Here is a 25740-nt window from a genome sequence, read left to right on the forward strand (position 1 = left end):
GATGCACTTTTACTTTTCCCAGTTTAGAAGACACATAATTCGGGCGGGGCAGCTCTCACGCCTCTTGGTGCTTCAGCGTTGTGGAGTGTACACAACCAGCTGTACTTGGCGAAGGCCACTCAATGTTCAGGCGTGCTTTCACTTTAATAGGCTTGATGCTGACTTTGCTAACTGCCACATGTGCTACAAGCCTTTTGGACATAATTTGTGGATATCTCCAATGAAAATGCATCACAGGAAAAAGCACAGTTGCCCAACTTGTATATTTTTGTCTCACTGTCCTTTGAATATTATGCATGCAAATAGCCTACAGGCCTCACACAGAGTTAAATGAATTTAACATGCTAAAAAGCAAGCATGAGCCACGTCATACCAGAGGCTTATTCTGCACCTTTGCTCAGTAATTCAGTGTCAGGGTCCACAGCAGGGAGGATTTTAGGGATATTTTTGGATCGCTAGCAGAGTGCTTTAATTTATTTTTTAAGCCTTTCTCTAACCCAGCGTTAGTCATTTCAGTGGTAAAAGATCAACTTATTTTTAACTTAATATATCTATATAGTATAGTTATATGTGCTGTAGAGATAGATTGTCTTTAAAAAATATATTATTATTGTTATTTATTGCTTATTCCACAGAGAGTGATTGAAGCACAGCCATAATATTTAAAGATAAATATAGAAAAGATCCATTAAACACGGGAAATCTCATGACGGTCCACCGTAGTGCTTTTAGCTGTGTGACATTATGTTTGTCATCAAATGGAGGTTATTCATTCGTCATCAAGGATGCCAGCACAGTCATTGCTTCCATTTTCCATCCGGGAATTATTCCCAGCAAGATAAGACACATCTGGGTTCTTTGGTGTAGCACAATGTACCCACTTCTTATTGGTTGAAAACAATCCATCAAATTTAACTGGTGGCAAATAAACTGAAACGATGCCATTGACAAGCCAGGGTTGGCACTATATACAAAAACATGTCCATTCAGTCTGAATCTATCTAAGTGGATGAATGACCCCACCAAGTAGCAAGAGGTGTCATATCCCAACGTCTGCTGTGCGTCTTATTGAATGTATTTCGGACACTGTCCTTTTAATGAGGCATTACATCTGACATTTTACATAACAGAAACTACTTTCTTTGTCTTACCTGTGATGAAGAGATTACTACAAAAGCATTTGTTGGCTGGCTGACTGGCTCGCTGCCATCCTCTCTGCAGGTTTATATGTGGGGCGTGGCTTTGGACACAACCCAAGTTTTATGGTTTAAAATAGTCCAAAAAAACAACTGATGAGCAGATGTTAACTTTGTATACTTTTATGAGGCAATTTACCAGATTGTGTAGATATATTTGGCTTTAAAATGCATCCACCCGTGGGAAACAGGTGACGGTGGGTTGAGTTCATAACAGCCAGTAATTCTGTGTTTGGTAAGATTGGTTCCCAAATACCAAAATTCAGGTATAATTTATCATTAATAAATGATTTTAAGTCTTCATTACATGGTCAACATTGATATTACATTGACTGCAGAAATCCAAACACTTATGATCAGGATCACTAGAACAAAGGCCAGCAAGACATAAAGTGAATGCTTTTCTCTGTCATTTACTTGACCCGTCTTGTCCTCAGAGCTTTTCAGCTGATCCCGGTGTTTTATTCTTGGATCCCTGACGATAGCCTGGTACAATCTTCTGCTGGAGCTTCCACCTCCGAGTCAATACTGAAACATTAGCTGCTGAGACTCTGCACAGGGTGGGAGGCTGAGTCAACATGTAACAGCTCTGCCTCAGTATACGATAACACACGCACCATCACAAACCACGCTCCTCTTGGAGGCGAGCAGGGTGGTCCCCGATAATGTATGCTAATCCTGCTTAGAGACGGGAATTTGACAGGGGGGAAATACATTGACCTGAAGTGCTGAAGGAGGCTATCAGCCTCAAACTGACAGGCAGTTCTGTCCATGATTGTGAAAGGTAATACAGGGGGAACGGTGTATATCCAGCACATTAGGAATCAAGGAATTCTGCTGTTTTTGTCTTTCTCATTTTTGTCAACTTTCATTCTGAGACAAAAAAAGCATTTTTGTTTGTAGTTAAATTTTTATTTGTACAAAACCCATTTCCAAGCACCAAAAAGGTCAAAGTTAATTTAAGTTAAGATTGAAAATAACTTAACGCCAGTGTGTTTATACCTGGCATTAAATGTTTATACAAATATGTCTTGAATGTCTTTTTGTCACGGAACAAAATATTTCCAAGCCTTAGCTGTTCAATAGTCCATAATTGTAGATATTCGACTCTGCTGTTCATGATGCATATCTTTTAGATAATAAATAGATATAACTAGGGCTGGGCGATATGGACCAAAAGTCATATCTCGATATTTTCTAGCTGAATGGCGATACTCGATATATATCTCGATATTTTTTCTGTGCCATAATTGGGGTTTCCCCCAAAGCATTATAGCATAGCATCTCTGTTAGCTTGATTTTTTTCTGAGGCAAACCCTTAAAAAAACAGTCAGTTTTAATACAAAGCCTCGTGCCAAATGTCACACAGGTTGCTTTATTAACAGAGGTCTGCACAATATCAAAATGTATAAAACAAATGAAATAAAAATAAACTGCCTGCATATATAGAATAAAAATGCTTCTTGAATAAAATAAAACAAATATCCCTTTCCTGCATAACAATTAAATTAAAATACACTGTGCAATTAATACAATGTAGACAGTAACAGCCAGACTTTTCCACTGAGGTTGACAGTTGTGCAAATAACAAAACATTTGTGCAAATCTCAAATAAAACATTCAAGTCAATTTGTCACAAAATAAGCTATATTAAAAAAAAAAAAAAAAAAACTTTTTTTTTTTTTTTTTTTTTTTTTTTAAATCGATATAAACGATATTGTCTCGTACCATATCGCGTTTGAAAATATATCGATATATATTAAAATCTCGATATATCGCCCAGTCCTAGATATAACTGCAGGTTGTACCTGTGAAGCCACGTGGACCAGACTGAAGTCTGGTTTTGTCCTGCAGAATTAACTATGAGTGAATAAACCCGCCTCCTGGGAAAGGCTGTTTCCTCTGTGGTATTATGTGTTTTTCCAAATCTCCAAACGAGGCCATTGAGTCCTTCACACATTCAGTGTTTTCCATGAAAACTGGTGTACCCTGTGCCATCGTGGCCTTTGCTCCCTGCACTGATAACAGCTCGAATGGTTCTTCTCACCTTTGGTGCATAGAACCCTGTAGCACTCATCAATCAGGCAGCTGATTGATGAGTGCTACAGGTTCAGGTTTATTTATTTGTTAGGTCAACATCTGCTTTTTAAATTTAATATGCAATGTTTTTCTTGTTTTACTTCGCTTTTGAAAACAGCTAAACTTATAAATATATCAAATATCTGTCAGTATGTTATAATCTTTTTTATTTTAATCAATATTTGATTGAAACGTAGATACATGGCAACTAAACATAAATGAGTTTCTTACAGCCTAGAACACAGAACCCACATGGCAGTGTTTATGAACTGACAGCAGGTTTTACATATGAGAAGAGAAGATTGCTGCGTAAATGTAGCGTCAAGGGTGAAGAGAGAAGAGAGATGACATATTATTGGGGGAGAAAGTAGTATATTATGTGACAGTGGTTATCCTCCTGAGTGCCAGGTCCTGAGCGTCATCTGGGAGATTGTCTAGCATAGGTGCCCACATCTAATCTAAAAGGAGGACAAACATCAGTCGGCAAATCTTTGAAAATTGAATCATTCAATTGAATAGTAGTGGATGTTCTTGGTTTAATCCACTGGAACAGGATGCACCTCCTTAAGGGGAAGAGGTTTGCTCAAAAGACTGGAGAGAACCCCCCAAAAAAAGATCAGCATGTCATCATTTTTATTGAAATGGTAACATGTGGAAATGCTAACATATAACGATCTTAGCAGGGTCACGAGGAGACAGCGCTCTCCGTCACTTGCAGCCGTGAATGTCACCCGCAGTCACGCTTCAGTTGCACTTGGGCTGTTAAAAGGCCGAAGACCTCAGCTGGGTGAAGACAGCTTAAACTGAGTGATGACCAGTCAAAGGAAGTCTGCATGATCGCGCACCACAGTCACTCAAAAGCCATAAAGAAAATCACACGGATGCTGTAAATAGGACTTAAAGCATCATCATTTTAATCCAGTCTCCTACCTGACCCTGACGCCCTCAGCTGTCACAGGTCAATCTGTTGATCGTAGGATCTGGTGGGCCGGTTTTACTAGTTTATTATACAAACTTTCATTTCCATCTTTTGCCTATTTCTTTGGCATTTGTTGTGTGTTGCTGGAGTCAAATTCTTAATTTGTTTTCTTTTTCTATAGGCTATATTAGGGCTGGGCGATATGGACCAAAAGTCATATCTCGATATTTTCTAGCTGAATGGCGATACTCGATATATATCAATATTTTTTCTGTGCCATAATTGGGGTTTCCCCCAAAGCATTATAGCATAGCATCTCTGTTAGCTTCATTTTTTTCTGAGGCAAACCCTTAAAAAAAACAGTCAGTTTTAATATAAAGCCTCGTGCCAAATGTCACACAGGTTCCTTTATTAACAGAGGACTGCACAATATCAACATGTATAAAACAAATGAAATAAAAATAAACTGCCTGCATATATAGAATAAAATGCTTCTTGAATAAAATAAAACAAATATCCCTTTCCTGAATAACAATTAAATTAAAATACACTGTGCAATTAATACAATGTAGACAGTAACAGGCAGACTTTTCCACTGAGGTTGACAGTTGTGCAAATAAAACATTTGTGCAAATCTCAAATAAAACATTCAAGTCAATTTGTCACAAAATAAGCTATGTCAAAATAAAAATATATATATATATATATTTTTTTTTAAATCGATATAAACTATATTGTCTCGTACCATATCGCGTTTGAAAATATATCGATATATATTAAAATCTCGATATATCGCCCAGCCCTAGGCTATATGATAAACATTTCTTAACAAAGAGAATGAACATAATTTTCTTTGTACTTGTCCCTTCAATGCATGTCTGAATTAATTAACAAATTTACATCTTTCTAGTGAGTCTAAAATAATCTAAATCCATATATAATTAATGTTACCACTGGACTGGTATGCTGATTAGAAGCAGTGAGTCCAATTATGGAATATTTCATTTAGTTTTTAGCTTGAGTGAGACTTCTTCCTCCCTCAGTCCAACTAATTCTCGTGAGTGTGAGCTTTCACCGTTGTCTCATTTACCTTCTCCCCCTGTGATGGACGGGTGATGGCTGGAACAGCCTCCAGCCCTCCTGCCACAACCCTGAACATAATGAAGCAGATACAGAAAATGAATGCACGTATCTGACTTAGGCCGGGCTACCATCAGTGGAGTTGTTTCTGCATCAGTTTCAGTTCTGACATTGCACGACTGTTATTAGGGGAATTTTAAGATCCACTCTATTTTGATATTTTCTTTCAAAATGATTATAAAACTTTGTGGATAAACTAGAGTATTGAAAAGGCTTGGCGTGCAGAGAGAATAAGGAGACGGTGTGAAGTGCTGGATGGGGCATCAGGTCACTTTGTATTGACTGCATGGACTTCATTACCTGCTCCAGGGTCTTATACCCCAGAGGAGAAACACTTCCCTTGACTAAGCAGACATTCAATGATAAGCAACCTGCCTTACCCTCTTGACTCTCCTTCAAATGCACACACATATGCAGTATACACTGCTCCCTGAGTTTGGACCTTCATTAATCAGTGTGTAAAACTGCTACGTACAATGGAAGCCCCGCTCCAAGTTTCTAACTCAAAGGGAATTTTTAGTGTGTCCTTCTGATTGGAGGTTATAGGGAAGCTATTTTGGGAATGGATTTCACTGATTAAAGCCAAGTTTGTGTTTTGGACTACAGAGTCTGCAGACTAAACCTACTGAGTCAGATCAGATGTAGCCTGGTTGCAGTTTTGCACTCCAAGAGCACTTTCTCCAGCTTGAAAACTGATCTCTGTTATTTAACATCCACTGGTCTGAAACCAGCACAGCAAGGTGGTAATGTGGCTCTCCCCAGCATTGGCAAAACAACCATATCTTCTGTAACCAACACTTTTTCCTCTCCTTCAGATGAAACCAGTCCATCCAACGTGTGGGATTGTAAAAACAGAGGGGTAAATGGCACCCAGAAGGGTCAGATTGTCTGGCGGTTGGAGCCTGGGCCCTATTTTATGGAGCGTAAGTTTCCACAGTGATTGTATATTATGAATCATTATTATGTGCAAAACAATACGGTACATTAACTATATATTTCCAAGGAATTTCAATTCAATTGCATATGACTTGTCCAGTTTGTTGCATAACTCCCACCCACTTCCTGTGCAGCGGAGACGAAGATCTGCTTCAAGTACTACCATGGAGTGAGTGGAGCACTGAGAGCCACGACCCCCTGCATCACTGTGAAGAATCCAGCAGTCCTGGTGAGTTTAATTATGTGTGAGAAAGAGCTGAATCACGTGGTGACTGAAACATATGGACATGCAGGCTTCAGCACAGCTGTCGGACTGTGGTTAAAATGAGGCTCTGGGGGTGAAGATTCTGAGAACACATTATAATTAACAGCAATTATTGTATTTGCTGATACCCCAAGTAAAAAAAAAACAAGATGCCAAGTTTTTTTGCATGTTGTGTTTTGGATGAACCGACAAAGAGGGCTGAATTATATATCATGCAAAAACAAGTATGTTTCTGCTACTTGAGTCAGTAAAGCAACAAGCCTGGAAACCTCAAAATGGGTCTGAAAGTCCACAATATTCTCAACAAAATGACCAGCTGTACACAGTGATGCCATTTATTTATACTGTCAAATAGAACTAGACTAAATATTGAATCATATATGACCACGCTGAAGCTTTAACACTTGAACGATGCTTCCTCGCTACTGTAACCTTACCTGCTTTCACTTCACTTAAAGCAGTACGGAGAAGCTTTTGTCATTTTTAGCTCCGCGGACCCGCCACGATGTCCACAATAGCTCTATAAACTAGTTTCATCGTTAGTGATACCCGTGCATTTCCTGCACGATAATGCAGTTGGAATTGAAACATGAAAAAAGTTTTTTGTGCTGCTGCAATTACCCCCCTTGTCATCTCATCTATCGACTGTGGACCTTGGAGTAGAAACTACAAATGCGTGTGCGTTGGCCGTGGCGTGGGGGTGTAACAGTGTCTCTTCTCTCCGTAGGTGGACGGGCTGGCAGAGCAGGTGGGCATTGAGCATCCTCGGAAACTGATCAGCTTTACCCTGACAGGTCAGTTGAGATCTCTCGTCTTTCCAAATCAGCCTGTGTAGTAGAGAGGGGCGATTCGGGAGCTGTAAGTTAAGGTTTGAATTGAAGCTGAGTTATGCAATCTTATCTTCATCTTTGTCTTTCAGTACCTTCAGGAAACGCTACAGTAAACTGGAAAAGCTGTGTTCAGGAAACACTGGGTCTTTGCAGTTGAAAGAGGTGTTTTCCTGCCAGTGAAAGACACAATATTATCAGTTTTGTGCTGAACATAACCAATGTTAGGACTGCTTTCACAAGTTTACAGGAAAGGACTGCTCACTGGACCAACTGCTTTGTGTTAAGCTCAGCTGAGGGTTAGCGTTTAACATGACTTTAAACAGCTGTGTGATGTAAAGAAGTCACATGGCTTCTTACTAGGGCTGGGCGATATGGACCAAAAGTCATATCTCGATAGCTAAATGGCGATACTCGATATATATCGATATTTTTTCTGTGCCATAATTGGGGTTTCCCCCAAAGCATTATAGCATAGCATCTCTGTTAGCTTCATTTTGTTCTGAGGCAAACCCTTAAAAAAACAGTCAGTTTTAATACAAAGCCTCGTGCCAAATGTCACACAGGTTCCTTTATTAACAGAGGTCTGCACAATATCAAAATGTATAAAACAAATGAAATAAAAATAAACTGCCTGCATATATAGAATAAAAATGCTTCTTGAATAAAATAAAACAAATATCCCTTTCCTGCATAACAATTAAATTCAAATACACTGTGCAATTAATACAATGTAGACAGTAGCAGGCAGACTTTTCCACTGAGGTTGACAGTTGTGCAAATAACAAAACATTTGTGCAAATCTATAATAAAACATTCAAGTCAATTTGTCACAAAATAAGCTATATCAAAATCATAAAAAAAATAAAAATAAAAATAAAAATCTTTTTTTTTTTAAATCGATATAGACGATATTGTCTCGTACCATATCGCGTTTGAAAATATATCGATATATATTAAAATCTCGATATATCGCCCAGCCCTACCTCTTACACTACGTTGCACTTCCATCAACTTAGCTGAGGGTTAGCGTTTAACATGACTTTAAACAGCTGTGTGATGTTAAGAAGTCACATGGCTTCTTACACTACGTTGCACTTCCATCAATTTAGCTGAGGGTTAGCGTTTAATCTGATATTGAATGACACATTTTCCTAAACCTCATCGCACCGTTGTTAGCACATGTGGCTTCACCCGCAGCTGATGGTTAAACTAATCTCAGTCGCTGTATATTCAAGAAATATCAGACCGTCCACTTAATGCCACCTTAACTGTGTGTTTGCTTAAACCTGATACAGGTAAGTTTACAATAGTTTAAGTAAGTTATTTAACACAAGAACACTGTAAATCAGTTTCTTTCTCTAAATTAAATAACAATTTAGGGGGGTGGGGGTGGCTAGTCTGGAATGAGAGAAACACAGGAAAACACACAACGGACACAAAAGCCTTTGAAATCTGCAAGAGAGAAAACAAACAAACAAACAAACAGAAACGAGAACAGGCAGAGACACAAACAGCAACCATTTCAGGTCTCTGAAACTGAATCAAGACTAGGCTACTGCGCTAAAAATGCATCTTAATGACACATTATTTTTTATCAGGATCATTAAACTGTGCACAAATATGCTGTTCATATACCACACACACACACACACACACACACACACACACACACACACACACACACACACACACACACACACACACACACACACACACACACACACACACACACACACACACACACACAGCTAAGGCTATAAATGATGGTAAATGATGTCTAAGTGAAAAGCATTGCTTTCTCCAGTTCTAGTAGCAGTGTTTGAGTTTTCAACAGGATCTCGTGTCTAGAGGAAAGGGGGCTCCTAGAGACTATCGGATAACCTTTCATGTCTTGTCAATCTGTGTAACTTAAAGGGTTCCTTAAAGTCTTAATGCATGTCAATAATAATAAAACAAGTACAAGATAGATGGAACGCATTACATTGATGCTGGCTGTACTTCATAAATCATAGCGTACTTTCATATCTTTGTAGTACTTTCATAGTGTACTGAGTCTTTTGGTTTAATCAGCGTTGTTTTAAAGCTGAGTTAAGTTAACTGAGATGACCAGTTGGTTGACTGACTTTCATCTATCAGCCATCGTGTTTCTCCAAGTCAACTTTTCTCATCAAGAGCCAACATTCAACAGAAAGTTGCACCGATTCTTGCTTAGATGTTTTAAAGGTTTTAATCATAACAATGCTGTCTGAATTGCTATTTTGCAGATCTGCGTGCCACTGGCTTGAAGAAGGGCATGTTTTTCAATCCTGACCCCTATCTGAAGATGTCAATCCACCCCGGGAAGAGGAGTGTCTTTCCAGTCTTTAGTCATCATGGACAGGAGCGCCGGTCAGCCATCATCGCCAACACCACAAACCCTGTCTGGCATGGAGAGGTTATATTCCCGCTTTCTATGCGACGTTTTCATTTATCAATAAGGTACAGCACAGAAAATCCCTAAATGCTCTTTTATCTGTCAACAGAAATACACATTTGTGGCACTGATGACAGACATCCTCTACATCGAGGTGAAGGACAAGTTTGCAAAAAGCCGACCGATCATCAAGCGCTTCCTCGGTCAGCTCACGATCCCTGTGCAGCGGCTCATTGAAAAAATACCGGGGTAGGTCGCAAATACACAGAAAAATGAGCCTCCTCTCACAGTCACATCGTTGTGAAGGAAAGAACGTACACCTTTTTTCAGATCTGAGGTACTGTATCAACACAAATCATTTGGACCTTTTTGAGTATTAAAATAAAGAGCCTTGTAGCAAATTGTAACATGTCGCTATTTTATTGAAAAGAAACAAAGTAAAAGTGTATAATGACATGGTGTAAGACAGGGGTCAGCAACCCGCGGCTCTAGAGCCGCATGCAGCTCTTTAGCGCCGCCCTAGTGGCTCCTGGAGCTTTTTTAAAAATGTTTGACGTTTTTTTTCCTTTTTTTCATTCCTTTTTTCTCTTCTTTTTTCTTTTTTTATTCTTTTTTTTCTTTTTTCTTTTTTCTTCCTTTTTCTTTTCCTTTTTAATCTTGTCATTTCGACTTTTATCTCGATATTTCAACTTTTTTCTCAACATTTCGACTTTTTTCTCGACTTTTTTCTCGAAATTTTGACAACAGCTGGAGCTTTTTCAAAAATGTTTTACCTTTTTTTTCCTTTTTTTCATTATTTTTTTTCTTTTTTTCCTTTTTTTCTCTTTTTTCTTTTTTCTATTCTTTTTTTCCTTTTTTCTCTTTTTTCTTCCTTTTTCTTTTCCTTTTAATCTCGACATTTCGACTTTTATCTCGATATTTCGACTTTTTTCTCAACATTTCGACTTTTTTCTCAAGATTGAACTTCAACATTAATCTCGACATTTCGACTTTTTTCTCGACATTTTGACTTTTTTCTTGACATTTCGCCTTTCGCCAATTGACTTCATTCTAAGGCTTATACAAGAATTTTCATTTTTTGCGGCTCCAGACATATTAGTTTTTTGTGTTTTTGGTCCAATATGGCTCTTTCAACATTTTGGGTTGCCGACCCCTGGTGTAAGATGTCATGTGTTGTATTTATATAATTTTAAGGTCTGAAAAGGACTAGAGTGTTTATTATGACTTTCCAATGTGTAAAAAATGAGGACTAAAAAAGAGTGCATTTTATTTTGACTGCATGTAAAAATAGTCAGATAGTCAGACAAATGTATTATTGGTATCTTCTGATCTTAAAGATTCACTGAGGGCCACATAACCTTATGATGTATCTGGATACATCTCATTTTCTCTTGGTTTAGAATCCAGCCCGTGAGTTTCCCCCTGTGTCGGCGCTTGCCCACCGAACATGTAAGCGGACAGCTGCAGTTCAGAGTTGAGCTAACTTCAACTGGGCCGGATGGTAAAGCTGTCTTTCAGCATTTGACCTGTGAAAATCTGACTGTTCACTTTCTTGAACGCTGTATTCATAAACGTGTAACCCTCTCCGCCTGCTGTAGGTGCCTCTCCTGACTCTATTATTGGCATTTCATCCCTGAACGGAGCTCCAGGAACTCCATCTGACGACGAGGACTTGCCCCATCATCTTCCGGGCATGATCTCAGCAGGCCCTTCCCCTACCGGCTCCCACGGCTCCCACAGCTTGTGGGAAGGGGGAGCCACAGCGGGCCCAGAAAAACGTTACTCCCTCGTCGGAGCAGAGGCTAGATTTGTAGACGCTGAAAGTCTTCTGGGCCATGAAATGCTCCAGAGATCACTCATTGAGGGCCTGGATGCCATTGAGGCCCCGAAAGGCCCTGGCGAGAGACCGCTGGGTGCTGCCTCACCTAAACTCCGCTCAAGTTTCCCCACACACACAAGGCTGAGTTCCATGTTACACATAGATTCGGATGAGGACGACGATAGATCTGGGATTAATGACTTCCCTCCAATGCCGTTGTCACCATTGCTGGTGAACGGAGAACCTCCGGACCTCGGGGCTACCGATGAAGACGACCCGTTTTCTGAACTTCAGCCGGAGCCCGAGCAGCTGCAACAACCTGCGCGCGAAGAGGAGCCGGCGGCCGCTGGTGCTGTAACAGAAAACGTGCCAGCTGAGCCGGATGTGGCCCCAGGTATGCAGACAGATGTGGATTTGGAGGACGCTTTGGAGACAGATGTTTTCCTTGAGGTGGACGAGGTTCCATTCACAGAGGCTGGAACCAATAATGCCTTGCCAGAAGGTGGAGAGGCAGCTGAACAAGTTAGGGCGCTTGGTGAGGACCCGCCGTCAGAGCTTGACAGCTGCTCCATGGCAACAGCTCCTCAGACTGTTGCCTCGTCTTCAGAGAGCTGTCCAATCACACTAACCACTGCTATGGTGAGTTCAATTCCCTCAAAATCTAACCTTCTGTTTACAACTACATCTCAAAAACTACAATTATCCCTAAAAGGGCAGCAAGTAAAGTTTATAATTACTATTTTTATTAGCATCATTCAATGATAGAGCCTTGAAACTGAGTGATTATGCAAAAGCAATCCCCTTCAGGTCATGTGTGGCCCGCTAGGCTGTATTTGTGTATTTCACCACAGGCACATTTATCTGCTTGTTTGATGGGCGGTATGGACTAAAAAATGTATCACGATAAGTTCTGGCATTTATCCCGATAACGATAAAAATTACGATAAAAAAAAATACTAATTCAACTCCACCTTTGTAACTATAAACCTATCTCATCATCATTTCTTTCTTTCTTTCTTTCTTTCTTTCTTTCTTTCTTTCTTCCAGACTCATTTCTTTCTTTCCTTCAGGGTCATTTCTTTCTTTTTCGCTCATTTCTTTCTTTCTTTCTTTCTTTCTTTCTTTCTTTCTTTCTTTCTTTCTTTCAGGCTCATTTCTTTCTTTCTTTCTGGCTCATTTCTTTCTTTCTTTCTTTCTGGCTCATTTCTTTCTTTCAGGCTCATTTCTTTCTTTCATTCTTTCTTTCTTTCTTTCTTTCAGGCTCATTTCTTTCTTTCTTTCTTTCTTTCAGGCTCATTTCTTTCTTTCTTTCTTTCTTTCTTTCTTTCTTTCTTTCTTTCTTTCTTTCTTTCTTTCTTTCTTTCTTTCTTTCTTTCTTTCTTTCTTTCTTTCTTTCAGGCTCATTTCTTTCTTTCTTTCTTTCTTTCTTTCAGGCTCATTTCTTTCTTTCAGGCTCATTTCTTTCTTTTTTTCTGGCTCATTTCTTTCTTTCTTTCTTTCTTTCTTTCTTTCTTTCTTTCTTTCTTTCTTTCTTTCTTTCTTTCTTTCTTTCTTTCATCTTCCTTCCTTTCTTTATCGTTTTTACCGCGAGATGGCAATTTCTTATCGTGGGGAATTTTTTTGACGGTATATCGTGAACGGTAAAATATCGCCCATTCCTACTTGTTTGTCATTTTTTTGTTAAAATTGAGGTGTGGCTCTCTTTTTTTTGTTTGAAGGATACTGTTATCAATTAAAAAGTAAGTCTTCTGCTCTAATTTGGGTCATGTCTAATAGATGTGTGGCAGACACACTCCCTCTGACTCAACACTCTCATTCAACTCCTAATGTGGGCCATAGGAAAACTATAAATAAGGGCCATATTTAGGCCAAACATTTTTTGCTCTCTGGGGACTGTCATTTGAGTCTCCACCATGTACATAATGTACTGAGCAGCTGCATCCACATAGCTTCAGCTGTTTATCCGTCTTCTAACTCTTGAGAATCTCGACCTTTTACAAGAAGACACGGTACAAAGCATCAACATTCAGCTGTCAAAGGTGTAAAAACCAGTCTGACGTAGCCAATAAGCTTCACTTACTTTGTCTATTTCCTGATCTTGTACAGGACACCATTGATTTGTTTCCATCCCTTTATTCTTAGAAAATAAAAAAGAACATATTAAAGGGGATGTATTACAAATTAAAACGAATACAACTTTTTTCTGTGCTTGAGTTGAGAACATACAACGGAGTATTAGGGCCAAACTAAGACAAAAAAAATGGAAATTACGAGAATAAAGTCATAATATAATGAGAATAAAGTCGTAAAATTACGAGAATAAAGTCGTAATGTTGCGAGAATAAAGTCGTAATAGAATAAAGTCGTAATATTATGAGAATAAAGTCGTAATATTACGAGAATAAAGTCGTAAAATTACGAGAATAAAGTCGTAATGTTGCGAGAATAAAGTCGTAATAGAATAAAGTCGTAATATTATAAGAATAAAGTCGTAATATTACGAGAATAAAGTCGTAAAATTACGAGAATAAAGTCGTAACATTACGAGAATAAAGTCGTAATGTTGCGAGAATAAAGTCGTAATATTATGAGAATATAATTTATGAGAACTCTAACAGGAAGAGCTTCTTCTCCCTGTGTTAAAATGAGGAATATTGAGCATCTTGTGAAGTTATATTTATATATTTATAATATATTACGACTTTATTCTCGTAATATTATGACTTTATTCTCGTAATTTTACGACTTTATTCTCGTAATATTACGACTTTATTCTCATTACATTATGACTTTGTTCTCGTAATTTCCTTTTTTAGTTTTTTTGTTTGGCCCTAATACTCCGTCGTAAGAACATGTATCTGAACTTATTATCAAGTGAAAACCTCTGACATAACAGAGCTGTATCATTAGTTAGTACATTTTTGACACCATTAGTCTGATGATATATGTCATACAGTAAACTGTTCAAATTTGCAGCATTCTGTGACATCACAGACTCAATTACGAGAGTAGAATTATTCTCATCTGGGACTATACCTAACTTCATATGACGCAGCATTTGCTGTTCGTCTGAAGTGGGCTGCGCCAAGTGAAAAGAAAAAAAAAGAAAATCAACCTCTTTGAGTAAAGATGTGGACTCTGACTCCACCCCCTAAAAATGGGCTGATTTGATCAGAGCTGTAAAGAAATGTTGAAAAGGGAGCTGATGTCTTGGATCTCTTTGGAGTTTTGAATAAAGCATTTCACAGACATTTCATTAAGATCTGGCGACACTGTAGCTTTTGGCAAAAGGGCAGAATATGTCTTTCTTTAATGCTTATTTTAAGCTTCACAATGCATTAATGCATTTTTACATGAAAATAAAGTTTCTTTTGGGATATTATGCAGCTGAGGTGCATGGCTTGTACATTTAAATGTGTGTCATACTTTTTGAAATGTTTTGTGTGACATGAGGAAAAAGGACAAATGAACCACGGACAATGGAATTCTAGCTTAATGTCTTCTATGTCTTTCTCATACTTTATGCAGGAAGCAGATGAAGGAGCAGAGACAGCCATCGATCCAGGGGGAGACTTGGAGTCGGGGCCCCCACAGACCACTCAAACTGTAGATGATGAAGGGGGTGGGCAAGCAGCAGCAGCAGCTGCTGAGCCTGAAAGAGACGCTCCGTCCACCAGCGGGCAACAGGAGGTGGAGCAGCTCAGTGTGAGGAGGCTGAGCCTGCAGGCTGCAGGGGGGGTGGCCGAGGAGCCGGAAGGAAAGGAGACAAAGACGAGTGAGGAGGTGGGGCCTGTGGATTCTGAGCAAGTTACCACGGAAACGGACAGAGAGGAAGGTATTCAGCTTTAAACCAGTCTCAAGAGTAGAGGAAATAAAATCACTTTTTTCACCAAGGTCACTGCAGAATTAGTGTTTTGGGTGTTGGTTAGATATTACTTTATTTATATAGCACTTTTCTAAACAAACTATTCAAAGTGCTTAAACAAATAAAAGCTTAAAATAAACCACGAAAAATAAAATATAAATAAAAACAATAAAAATAGGTATCAGACTTAATGAAATACAGTAAAATATAAATAATAACAATAATAATGATGCATACATACATTCAAATTATAAATATAAATAATCCAGCCAAAGGCAATGGTAAAAAGACACTTTAAATATGATTTAAAAGAGGCAAAAGTTGCATAAAGCTTGCAGGTCTGTGGAAATTTGTTCCACGTATGTGGAGCATAAAAGCTGAAAGCGGCTTCTCTTTGTTCAGTCTTAACTCTAGGGACATAAAGCAGACCTCTTTCAGATGATATAAGATGCCTGGAAGGTTCATATGGGATGATCACATCCAAAATATATTAGGCCCCTAAATGGTTAAAAGCTGTATAAACTAGTAAAATCATTTTAAAATAGTCAGTTCTTTGTAGGACAGGAAGACATTGTAAAGACCTCCAGAATTATGGGGATATGATCCACATTTCTGGTCTTAGTGAGCAGCGAGTTCTGTATCAGCTGTCTCTGATTGATTTTGTTTCAGCAGATATGTGAGTAAGCCGTTACAATAATCTGCTAAAATATAAGGCGCTGACCAGATTCTCGACATCTCTCTGGTGGATTCCTGCTTCAATCCTTGACCTGTTGTAAAGGTGATAGTAGGATGACTTAGTAACTGACTTGATGTGGCTGTTGAAATTCAGGTCTGTATAGGGATAAACCATCATTCAGACAAATGCAAGAAAATGGTTCGGACAGGGCTTCACAGTGCAGTGGAACCTAAACGTACTGTGGAAGCAGCTCAAGACTTTCTGGAGGCAAAAGAAAGTGGAAAATGTATCTCAACTCAATTTCAGTTCTGACTGTTGGATGTTGTGTGTGCTCAGGAGCCCACGTCAACGGCCATCCGGTGCGTTCACTTCCCTCTGTGCGTCATGACATCCATCGATACCAACGTGTGGACGAGCCTCTACCTCCCAGTGAGTCTTTGTGTCTACACACACTCTATTGTTGGTCTGTTTTCTTTGTGTGTGTGTGTGTGTGTGTGTGTGTGTGTGTGTGTGCGTGTGTGTGCGTGTGTGTGTGTTAAGTATTGCGTTTATAAGTGATAGGGCTGGGCGATATATCGAGATTTTAATATATATCGAATCGATATATTTTCAAACACGATATGGTACGAGACAATATCGTTTATATCGATTTAAAAAAAAAAGATTTTTTTTTTTTAATGATTTTGATATAGCTTGTTTTGTGACAAATTGACTTGAATGTTTTAATTGAGATTTGCACAAATGTTTTGTTATTTGCACAACTGTCAACCTCAGTGGAAAAGTCTGCCTGTTACTGTCTACATTGTATTAATTGCACAGTGTATTTTAATTTAATTGTTATGCAGGAAAGGGATATTTGTTTTATTTTATTCAAGAAGCATTTTTATTCTATATATGCAGGCAGTTTATTTTTATTTCATTAGTTTTATACATGTTGATATTGTGCAGACCTCTGTTAATAAAGGAACCTGTGTGACATTTGGCACGAGGCATTGTATTAAAACTGACTGTTTTTTTAAGGGTTTGCCTCAGAAAAAAATGAAGCTAACAGAGATGCTATGCTATAATGCTTTGGGGGAAACCCCAATTAAGGCACAGAAAAAATATCGAGATATATATCGAGTATCGCCATTCAGCTAGAAAATATCGAGATATGACTTTTGGTCCATATCGCCCAGCCCTAATAAGTGATGCATCTTAAAGGGGACCTATTATGAAAAACACGTTATATAAATATATAAAGTGGTCTCCCCTCAGCCTGCCAACTCAGAGAAGGAGGAAAGCAACTAAATTCTGCAGTGTCTGTACAGCCGCCCGGATGAGCCGTCCAGTTTGATGTGGCTTCTACGAGCCGTTCAGATTCTGCTCCTGTCGTTACGTAACGACGGAGTGATTTACATAGGTTGGCCTCCGATGCGTGAAACCACGCCCACAACTAACTCCGCCGGCCGGAGCTTCCGCCATTTTTTCGTAGCGGTGTATCGTGTCATTCAGGCAGCCAATCAGCACAGAGCCTCATTATCATAGCCCCGCCCACTCAGAATCCTGCATAGATAATGGTTAGAGAATGGGATGATAAAGACATGGCTCAGAGGCTGAATTTCTAATTTATTTAGCAAAAAAAATCAAAAGCTTGTTTTTAAGACATTCAAAGCCTGTTTAAAATAGGTATTAGTTGCCATAATAGGTCCCCTTTAAGATTTATTCCCTGGTGCATTAAAGGCACACTATGTAACAATACCTCATGCTAACATGCTTTATTAAGATGTGAAATTCCTTTGTACGAATTAACTCTACACAGAATATTAAATATATGCTGAGGTTGTATATTTCCAGTTAATATGAAAGTATTACCTAATAGTAATACGCATTTGTTTCAGAGAAATCACCTTGAAAACGCTACTGTAGAAGTCTGTCTCGTTATGATGAGTGAAAGTACCAAAAATTAAATGATTATAACTGACGTGGTGAAATCAGCTTGAGTTGAAAAATTAAGCAGTGAAACTCAATACAAACACCAGTTTTATCATGCAAAGATAAAAGATTATCGCTGCAAAGGTGGAAGTAAGTAAGGAATTAAGTTTTTAAGAGTTTCTTAGTTCATGGTCTGTTCAGGGTTTACCTGCCTCTCACGCTGCAAACCTGAATGGGATGAAGTGAGTAGCGAGAATTGATATATTGAGTGGTTATGCTATATTATGATATATTATTATGATATATCAAGGGTCATCGTTTATTTTACAGTCATGTGTCCTTGAGGTATTGATCACCTACCTAATACCCGTTATTAATTGCCTTTCAGACTGGGAGGCTCGGATTGACAGCCATGGGAGGATCTTCTTCGTGGACCACGTGAACAGGACCACCACATGGCAGCGTCCCACTGGGCCTCCCGCCCCGCAGGGCCTGACCCGCTCCAACTCCATGCAGCAGATGGAGCAGCTCAACCGCAGGTGGGTTTTGAAAAGACAAATGCTCGGCGTAATAGTAATGATCATCAGACTTTGATTCCAGTGGGCAGCGAGCGGCAACGTGTAATTGTGTATTCTCATTCTCAGCAGTTACTTGTTGTTGACGAGACACCTAAACAAAACTTGGTCCATGCAAAGAAATGCTTTCAGAGACATTTTTATGCACTCTATGCTTTATGTGGGGGAAAAAAAGTGCTTGAAATGCGACAACCAACTCAAGTAGCTGCCATTATACAACCCTTTAACTTTGTTTGGGTGAAAATGTCTTTGTGATCCATTCAGACTCAAATCAGACCTGCCTCTCGATCTTTAACTCCGTTCAGATCATGTTGTATTTACCACAAGTGGGTAGCTGAAAGCTTTAATGCAGATTTCAAACAGGAGGATGTGGGTGGAGCCAGATGGAGCATCTGACCCCCTCCTTTAAAACATCCCCTATGAACAGAGCTGTAAAGACAAAGCAGCATTGTTTGTTGTTGTACTGTATCTATTTGAAATTTGAACATTTAATTATGACCTCTGTAAAGTGTGTAATTTTTTTTTTTTTAAATACCTCTAATGTATCCTTTGGTCTGTGAACCTAAAATTATGTTTTTCAGAAAAAAAAGGGATCTCTTATTCTGTCTTCACTGAAAATGTCCAATTCATTTCATAAAAAGTAGAAAGTATTTTATTTGATTTGATTTTATTAGGGATCCCCATTAGCTGGCGCCGTAGGACCAGCTAGTCTTCCTGGGGTCCACATAAAAGACATACAAAATAGATTTATAAATACAACATTAATTAATATCAGTATTCAGTACTAAAAAACCTTACAATTCTGATATTCTGTTTTTAGTGTTATTTTTCTCTCTTGATTGCAGATATCAGAGCATCAGGAGGACTATAACCAGCAGTGAGCGACCAGAAGAAAGCTCAGCTGACCTGCTTCCTGAACCAGAAGGCGATCTGATGCCTCAGTCTATTCCTGGTAAGTTTCAGCTGAAAAATGCAGACACCACAAAAACATTCTGTATTCATTATGAGAACAAATGTCCATATATAGTCTTAATTTAGTCTTGTGCAGCTCTGCTAGGAACTTCATAGAGCCGTCTTCGCGCCCGTTAGTGTTTTATGTTTTCAGGACAAAAGCTGCGTTAGAGTGTTTCAAGCTGTGTGTGTCGAATCTGTTACAGATTACCGTCGAGACAGTGCCGTCGCTCACTCCAGCTCACGCTCACGCCTCTCCCTGCTGCTCCAGTCACCCAGCGCCAAGTTCCTGTGCAGCCCAGACTTCTTCACCGTGCTGCATTCAAACCCTGTCAGTTCAATGTGTTTAAGAATCAAGGCTTATTTTAAAATGAAGATCCTGTCCTGTTTAACTGTTTCTAGTTGCAACTCAGCACTCTTATGCTGCTGCTTGGAATCATCACATTTCAATATTCATATAATATTCCATCTTTAGATTTAAAATAACCCTTCAACTTTTTTTTTCTCATGAGCTCACGTGTCTGCCCTCTTCGTCCAGAGTGCCTATCGCATGTTTACGAGCAACACCTGCCTGAAGCACATGATCAGTAAGGTGCGTCGAGATGCTCATTACTTTGAGCGCTACCAGCACAATCGCGACCTCGTCACCTTCCTCAACATGTTCGCCAACAAGCAGCTGGAGCTTCCTCGGGGCTGGGAGATGAAGCATGACCACACCGGGAAGGTGGGTTTCTGCGCGATACGAACTTCCCAAGGTCATGAGCGTGATTAGAATCTCTCTTCAGATGTCCAGCAGGTTTTTGTTTTTTGTTTCTCTTTTCTTTGTCATGTATAATGGCTGATGTGGACATCTCCCTCCTCAGCCTTTCTTTGTGGATCACAATTGTCGCTCCACAACCTTCATTGACCCCCGGCTGCCTCTCCAGAGCTCCCGCTCCACAGGGCTGCTGGCCCACCGCCAGCACCTGAGCCGCCAGCGCAGCCACAGTGCTGGAGAGGTACGTTGTTGCACAAAACTTAAAAACTCACATAGACATTTGATAACACTGTTAGATAGAAGATAAGGAGGAGAAAATGTCTGTTATGCCAGGAGTCAGGGCCGCCGCAAGGGGTGTGCGAACCGTGCGACCGCACGGGGCCTCGCGCTATGGGCCGTTTTTTTTTTTTTTTTTCAATTTTCTTTTTTCTTTTTCCCTTATAAATATCAATAGTCACGTTCCATTACAGACCTAAATGTGTACTAGTCTGTGCATATCAATAAATATATGTGCGCAGCTGCGCGTGTCTGTTGTTCAATACAACTGCGTCAGACCAAGCGCAGACACAAGCTGCTCTGATCCAGACGGGTGGAGTTGGAACAAACTGTCACACAATGTCGAAAGAACGAGACAGAATCAGGAAATTTCCATCAGGAGATGAAAAAAGAAAAAAAACTAAAGAAAATGGAAGAGTTTAATGCCTCTTTGAAAGGCTTGTTTGATAAATTTGTTACAAAAATCACCCATCCACCGACCGGTCTCAAGCAGCCGTGGGGCCCCGCGTCGAGGCAAGCCCAGATGATGATTGCGCATATTTGCGCATATAGACACCCGATCCGACCCGAAAAAACCCAAAAAAATGTGCGCGCGCTCTCGCTACGCTCACGCGCGACGGCCCCTCCCAGCCGTTTCGCACAGGGCCTCGCAAATCTCCCAGGCGGCTCTGCCAGGAGTAACTAGGGTTTCTAGGGACCTGGTACAATCCTGCTGCCTGCGTCAGCCCAGTACAACCTACGGTCCTCCTCCGTTATGCGTGGGTTCCTCTTTACATCTTTTTTGCTTTGTTCCCTCCGAGTCATCTCGCCTGGGCTCTGATTTCTAGTAAAGGTAGTTACGGTACAAAACCATCCCCATTTATAGACAGTTTATTTATCTGTGGACTGATGGATCCCAAAACACGAAAAATTTGGGAAATTTGGGAAATTTGCTTTGTGCAGCAGCAGAACACAGTACACAACACACACATGCAGCGAAAGAAGGATGAAAAAAGTAAAAAATATATAATTACAAAATATAAACAGTATATACAGTGGAATAGAAATACAAGTAGTGCAGTATGAGAAGAAAAAAAAAACAGTGCAAAAAAAAAAACCAGGTAGGATGTGTATGAGGTATAAAGATGATGTACATCTTGTGTAAAATTACTTCAAAACCAGTCAATTCAAAGAGCTTCACATAATTGTTCTTGCCACTGTGGTCTCTTTTTGGTTGAAATAAATAAATAAATGATTTCAGCAACTTGAAAACAGGAAAGTGATCATCTTAATTACATATTCCCTTTCACCTTGCTTGGAAAATGGTTATTTATGAAGCATACAGTAATTGTAAACAGAAACCAGGTATTCACTTGGGTGAGAACACGTAAATGGGTCCAGCGGCGGGGTTCTAGCGATGACTAATGTGGGGGTGGGTCTCAGAACTAGGATGCGACCTGAACTGTAGTGCTTCCTCTCGTCCCAGGTGGTGGATGACTCTCGCCAAAGCAACCCACCCGTGGTGCCCCGCCCCTCCAGCACCTTCAGCGGCTCCAGCAGGGGCCAGTACCACGACGTGGTGCCAGTGGGTAAGTCAGCCAGGAGGCATGTGGTCCCAAACACACACAGCTCAAGGAGGTCACATTTCTGATGCCCTCATCTGCTTTTCCCAGCCTACAACGACAAGATAGTGGCGTTTCTACGGCAACCTAACATTTTCGAGATCCTGCAGGAAAGGCAGCCCGAGCTTGCCAGGAACCACTCGCTCAAGTATGTCTCTTTTCCTTCCTGTTATTGTGTTTTCATTGTTTCCTTTTTTAACCTCCCCCTCTCTTCCTCTCAAGCTGTGCTGACCTCTCGCACCTTTACTCTCATCATCATGATCAGTCACCCTGAACACATGCTTAGCATTTTATCCTGACGGATTACCATTACGTAGCCCCTGACATACATGTGTGTGTGTGTGTTTGGGTGCAGGGAGAAGGTGCAGTTTATTCGCACTGAGGGAGTAAATGGGCTGGCTCGTCTCTCTAGTGATGCTGACCTCGTCATGCTGCTGAGGTGAGTCCTGCAGGTGTGCGGTTGTCTGAGGTCTGCTAATAATAAGTGATCTAATATAGTTATTTCAGATGTGTATTTTCTTTCCTTTTGGAGTCACTGCCTGTAGCGTTGACAGATTTGTGGTCACACACACCCAGTACTTTAACCTATAAGTAGTATTTACAGTCATGGCTACTTGCTGAGTCATGCTGAAAGCCTATCGTCACTCTTAATTGCTACCTTTAATATAAAGTCTTTTTTTTCTCTTAGTTTTTTCTGGGGTTTAATAGCGTATCATTTTGTTTCCACATGTCTTGCATGAAGTCTAAGTCACACTTTTTCTTTTTTTACTGTTCTGAGGTTAAACTGCTCTGAGATGTGGGATTTCATGAAAAAGCTGGGACAGTATAAAAAATGCAAATAAAAAATAGACTATTTAAAAAAAAAGGCATTTCAAATAAGTGATGTCAGCACTTGATTGTGATCATTATTTGGTATCCATGTGTAGTTCTAAAAAGTAATCAAATATGTTGATATTATGATTAAATATTTGGAAGGAGTTATATATTTCTTCCTCTACAAGTGCGCAATGTTTATTTAGAAAGAAACAAGAAATCTTAAGAGCGCTTACATGGACAGAGGATTACTTTGATAAACCTCTGTTAAGTTAGCAACTACGTACACAAATGACACGTAAAACTAAACTTGCTAGAAAAAGAAGAATAATGTTAACTGTATCCAGAAGTGTCTTTGATGTTGTTGGGCTTGGAGGAGACTGAGATGGAAAAGTCTGGATCTGTGATGGTGTGACTTGTGAAAAGTCATTACTAATATGATGGCAGCATTGATGCAAACAAGCACTTGGAGACTCTAAAGCAACACTTGCTGCCTTGAAGAAGACATCTTTTCCAGGGACCGACATGTACTGCATCATATAACATGAGCATGTAAAATGACTGCTGGCATTACAAAGACACGGCTGAGGAATAAGATGCTACAGGTGTCGATCTGGACTCTCTGCAGTCCTGCCTTGACCCCGGCAGAGAATGTGTGGAATGTTTTGAAACAGGAAATGTGAGAGCAATGACCCCCTAACGGTTACACACCTTGACACATGTAACAGTCAGAGTGAGACGAGACGCGTGGAGGACAGGAGGACCTTTAATTGAAGTGTCAGGGAACGGCAACATTACAAAGTTGTAAAACTTTGCTCCAACAGAAAAAGTTGCCGACTTGACATGCATGAATGGATTTACGTTAATAGGTGAAATTAAGAAGATAAGACAAAACATCACTATCATAGGTTCATAATTTCTGCAGGGAAACAAAATCAAATAAATGTAAGACTGTCAGGGGTTTTAGCCCATTTTTTGGCACTGTCCCAACTTTTTCTAATATGTGTGAGTACATCTGCGGATTCTGACTGTGCTGTGTGTGTGTGTGTGTGTGTGTGTGTGTGTGTGTGTGTGTGTGTGTGTGTGTGTGTGTGTGTGTGTGTGTGTTTACCTCTCTCTCATGTCCTCAGCTTATTTGAGGAGGAGGTGATGTCGTATGTGCCACCGTTGCTTCACCCTGGTTACTGCATCTCTTCTCCTCAGAGCTCACCCGGTAAATCTCTGCCTCGCTCTCCGATTCTGTCGTCTCAAATTAAGCTGTTTTTGCTCTGAAACACTGACCTGTCTCATCTCTACTGCAGTCTTACTTTTGCATGGCTAAAAAAATGAAAAAAAAGGGTTTCGATTTCTTTCTCATTTCAGTGTCTCGTTTAAAAAAAAAAGTGCTTTCCTCTCTTCAGCAGGAAGAAAGACCTTTTCATATAATGAAACTAATTTTCTCTCAATCTTCTTCAAACACTGAATCACTGCAGAAAGTCTGATCCGACTGATTCTGTCTTTTATTTTGAGCTGTGAAACTTTAATGATCTTGTTTTGAGAATAATACACTACAAAAGAGCAGATTTGACATTTTCCCAGAACAGTCACATTTATAAAAAAAAAAAAATCCCTCAAAATGTAATCCATGAGAGAGCTTTAATAAACTCCAGTCCCTCATACGTTAAAGGTGATATTACAAAAGATTCAATGCACTTAAGAGAACTTCCATCTCCATAGTTTTTAATCATGACGGCACAATAAACATTGAATTACTTAACTGAGTATTGTAAATCCAAACTAAGGTACTGTCTGATTTATGCTGGTGATAATTGCAGGTCTGTTACTCATGTTCCACTCAGAATAAGTCGCTTTAGTGGCTGCGTGTTCTTCGCTATTTATCTCCTCAAGATCTCTAGTCTTTGCTGTAATGCAATGACTGTATGTATGTATTCTTTTTTTAATATATATTGTGAAATTTGTGCTTGCATATTAGGACCGATGGGATAGTTCTCATAACAAACAAAAGGCCCACTGTTACAGGAAATACAATAAGGCTGGATATCCAATAAACCAAAAAGCAGGAGGCAACACAAACAACGATAGCACAGCAAGAACAGACCCCCTAGAAATAAGCCCAATGTCCCTAAATCTAATCAAAATGATTTTATTGTTATCTTAAGCAAAATATCTCTGACTAGAATTCTTAAAACTAGTATAGTCTTTTTATTTTCTTGAAATAAAGCTTTTTTAAAAGCTTTGTTAGAAATGAGTGTTTGCAGTGAAGGTCTGAATGAGGCAGAGGAACAACATTCTAGCTTCCCTGCTCCAGCATACTTGATTCAGATGACTGGGTCGCCATCAGCTTGTCACTAAGGTCTGCTTAAGTCTGTTAATGACCCACATGTTGGAATCAGGTGTATTGGAAAAGGGAGATGTCCAGGACATGCAGCGCTGTGGCCCTCGAGGGCTGGAATTCAGGAGCTCTGACATACAGACAGACGAGGTAAAGAGACGCAGGAGGAAATACTCAGGAACGGCAACGAGAGGAAGCCGAGGATGGGCATACAAGGCCAGGCCCTTTCAAAATAAAATTAAAAATTGACAGTCTTGCTGTCAATTTAGAAATCACCACAGATTAAGCCTGAAACTTTTTTGAAAGAGCAAGTATACCAGGGTTTATTTATTTATTTATTTATTTCACGGAACGACTGTCTGCTCATGCACGCATTAATCACA

At 39.7% G+C, this 25740-nt stretch overlaps 1 protein-coding gene across 1 annotated transcript in view; it reads left to right on the plus strand.

The window, feature by feature from the left end:
* The window catches only part of hecw2a (HECT, C2 and WW domain containing E3 ubiquitin protein ligase 2a), a 66211-nt gene that overhangs the window by 18604 nt on the left and 21867 nt on the right, over positions 1-25740 (plus strand). Inside the window, exons 3-20 of the mRNA XM_061723814.1 lie at positions 6150-6257; positions 6405-6499; positions 7263-7329; positions 9630-9799; positions 9888-10027; positions 11179-11279; positions 11377-12236; positions 15126-15432; positions 16475-16567; positions 18441-18591; positions 19473-19579; positions 19785-19909; positions 20117-20302; positions 20442-20576; positions 22077-22179; positions 22264-22360; positions 22568-22651; positions 24156-24238. Of these exons, the coding sequence (XP_061579798.1) occupies positions 6150-6257; positions 6405-6499; positions 7263-7329; positions 9630-9799; positions 9888-10027; positions 11179-11279; positions 11377-12236; positions 15126-15432; positions 16475-16567; positions 18441-18591; positions 19473-19579; positions 19785-19909; positions 20117-20302; positions 20442-20576; positions 22077-22179; positions 22264-22360; positions 22568-22651; positions 24156-24238 (3012 nt within the window). The remainder of the gene's footprint in view (positions 1-6149; positions 6258-6404; positions 6500-7262; positions 7330-9629; positions 9800-9887; positions 10028-11178; positions 11280-11376; positions 12237-15125; positions 15433-16474; positions 16568-18440; positions 18592-19472; positions 19580-19784; positions 19910-20116; positions 20303-20441; positions 20577-22076; positions 22180-22263; positions 22361-22567; positions 22652-24155; positions 24239-25740) is intronic.

This window comes from Cololabis saira, chromosome 6, assembly GCF_033807715.1.
Source record: "Cololabis saira isolate AMF1-May2022 chromosome 6, fColSai1.1, whole genome shotgun sequence".
Lineage (NCBI taxonomy): Eukaryota > Metazoa > Chordata > Actinopteri > Beloniformes > Belonidae > Cololabis > Cololabis saira.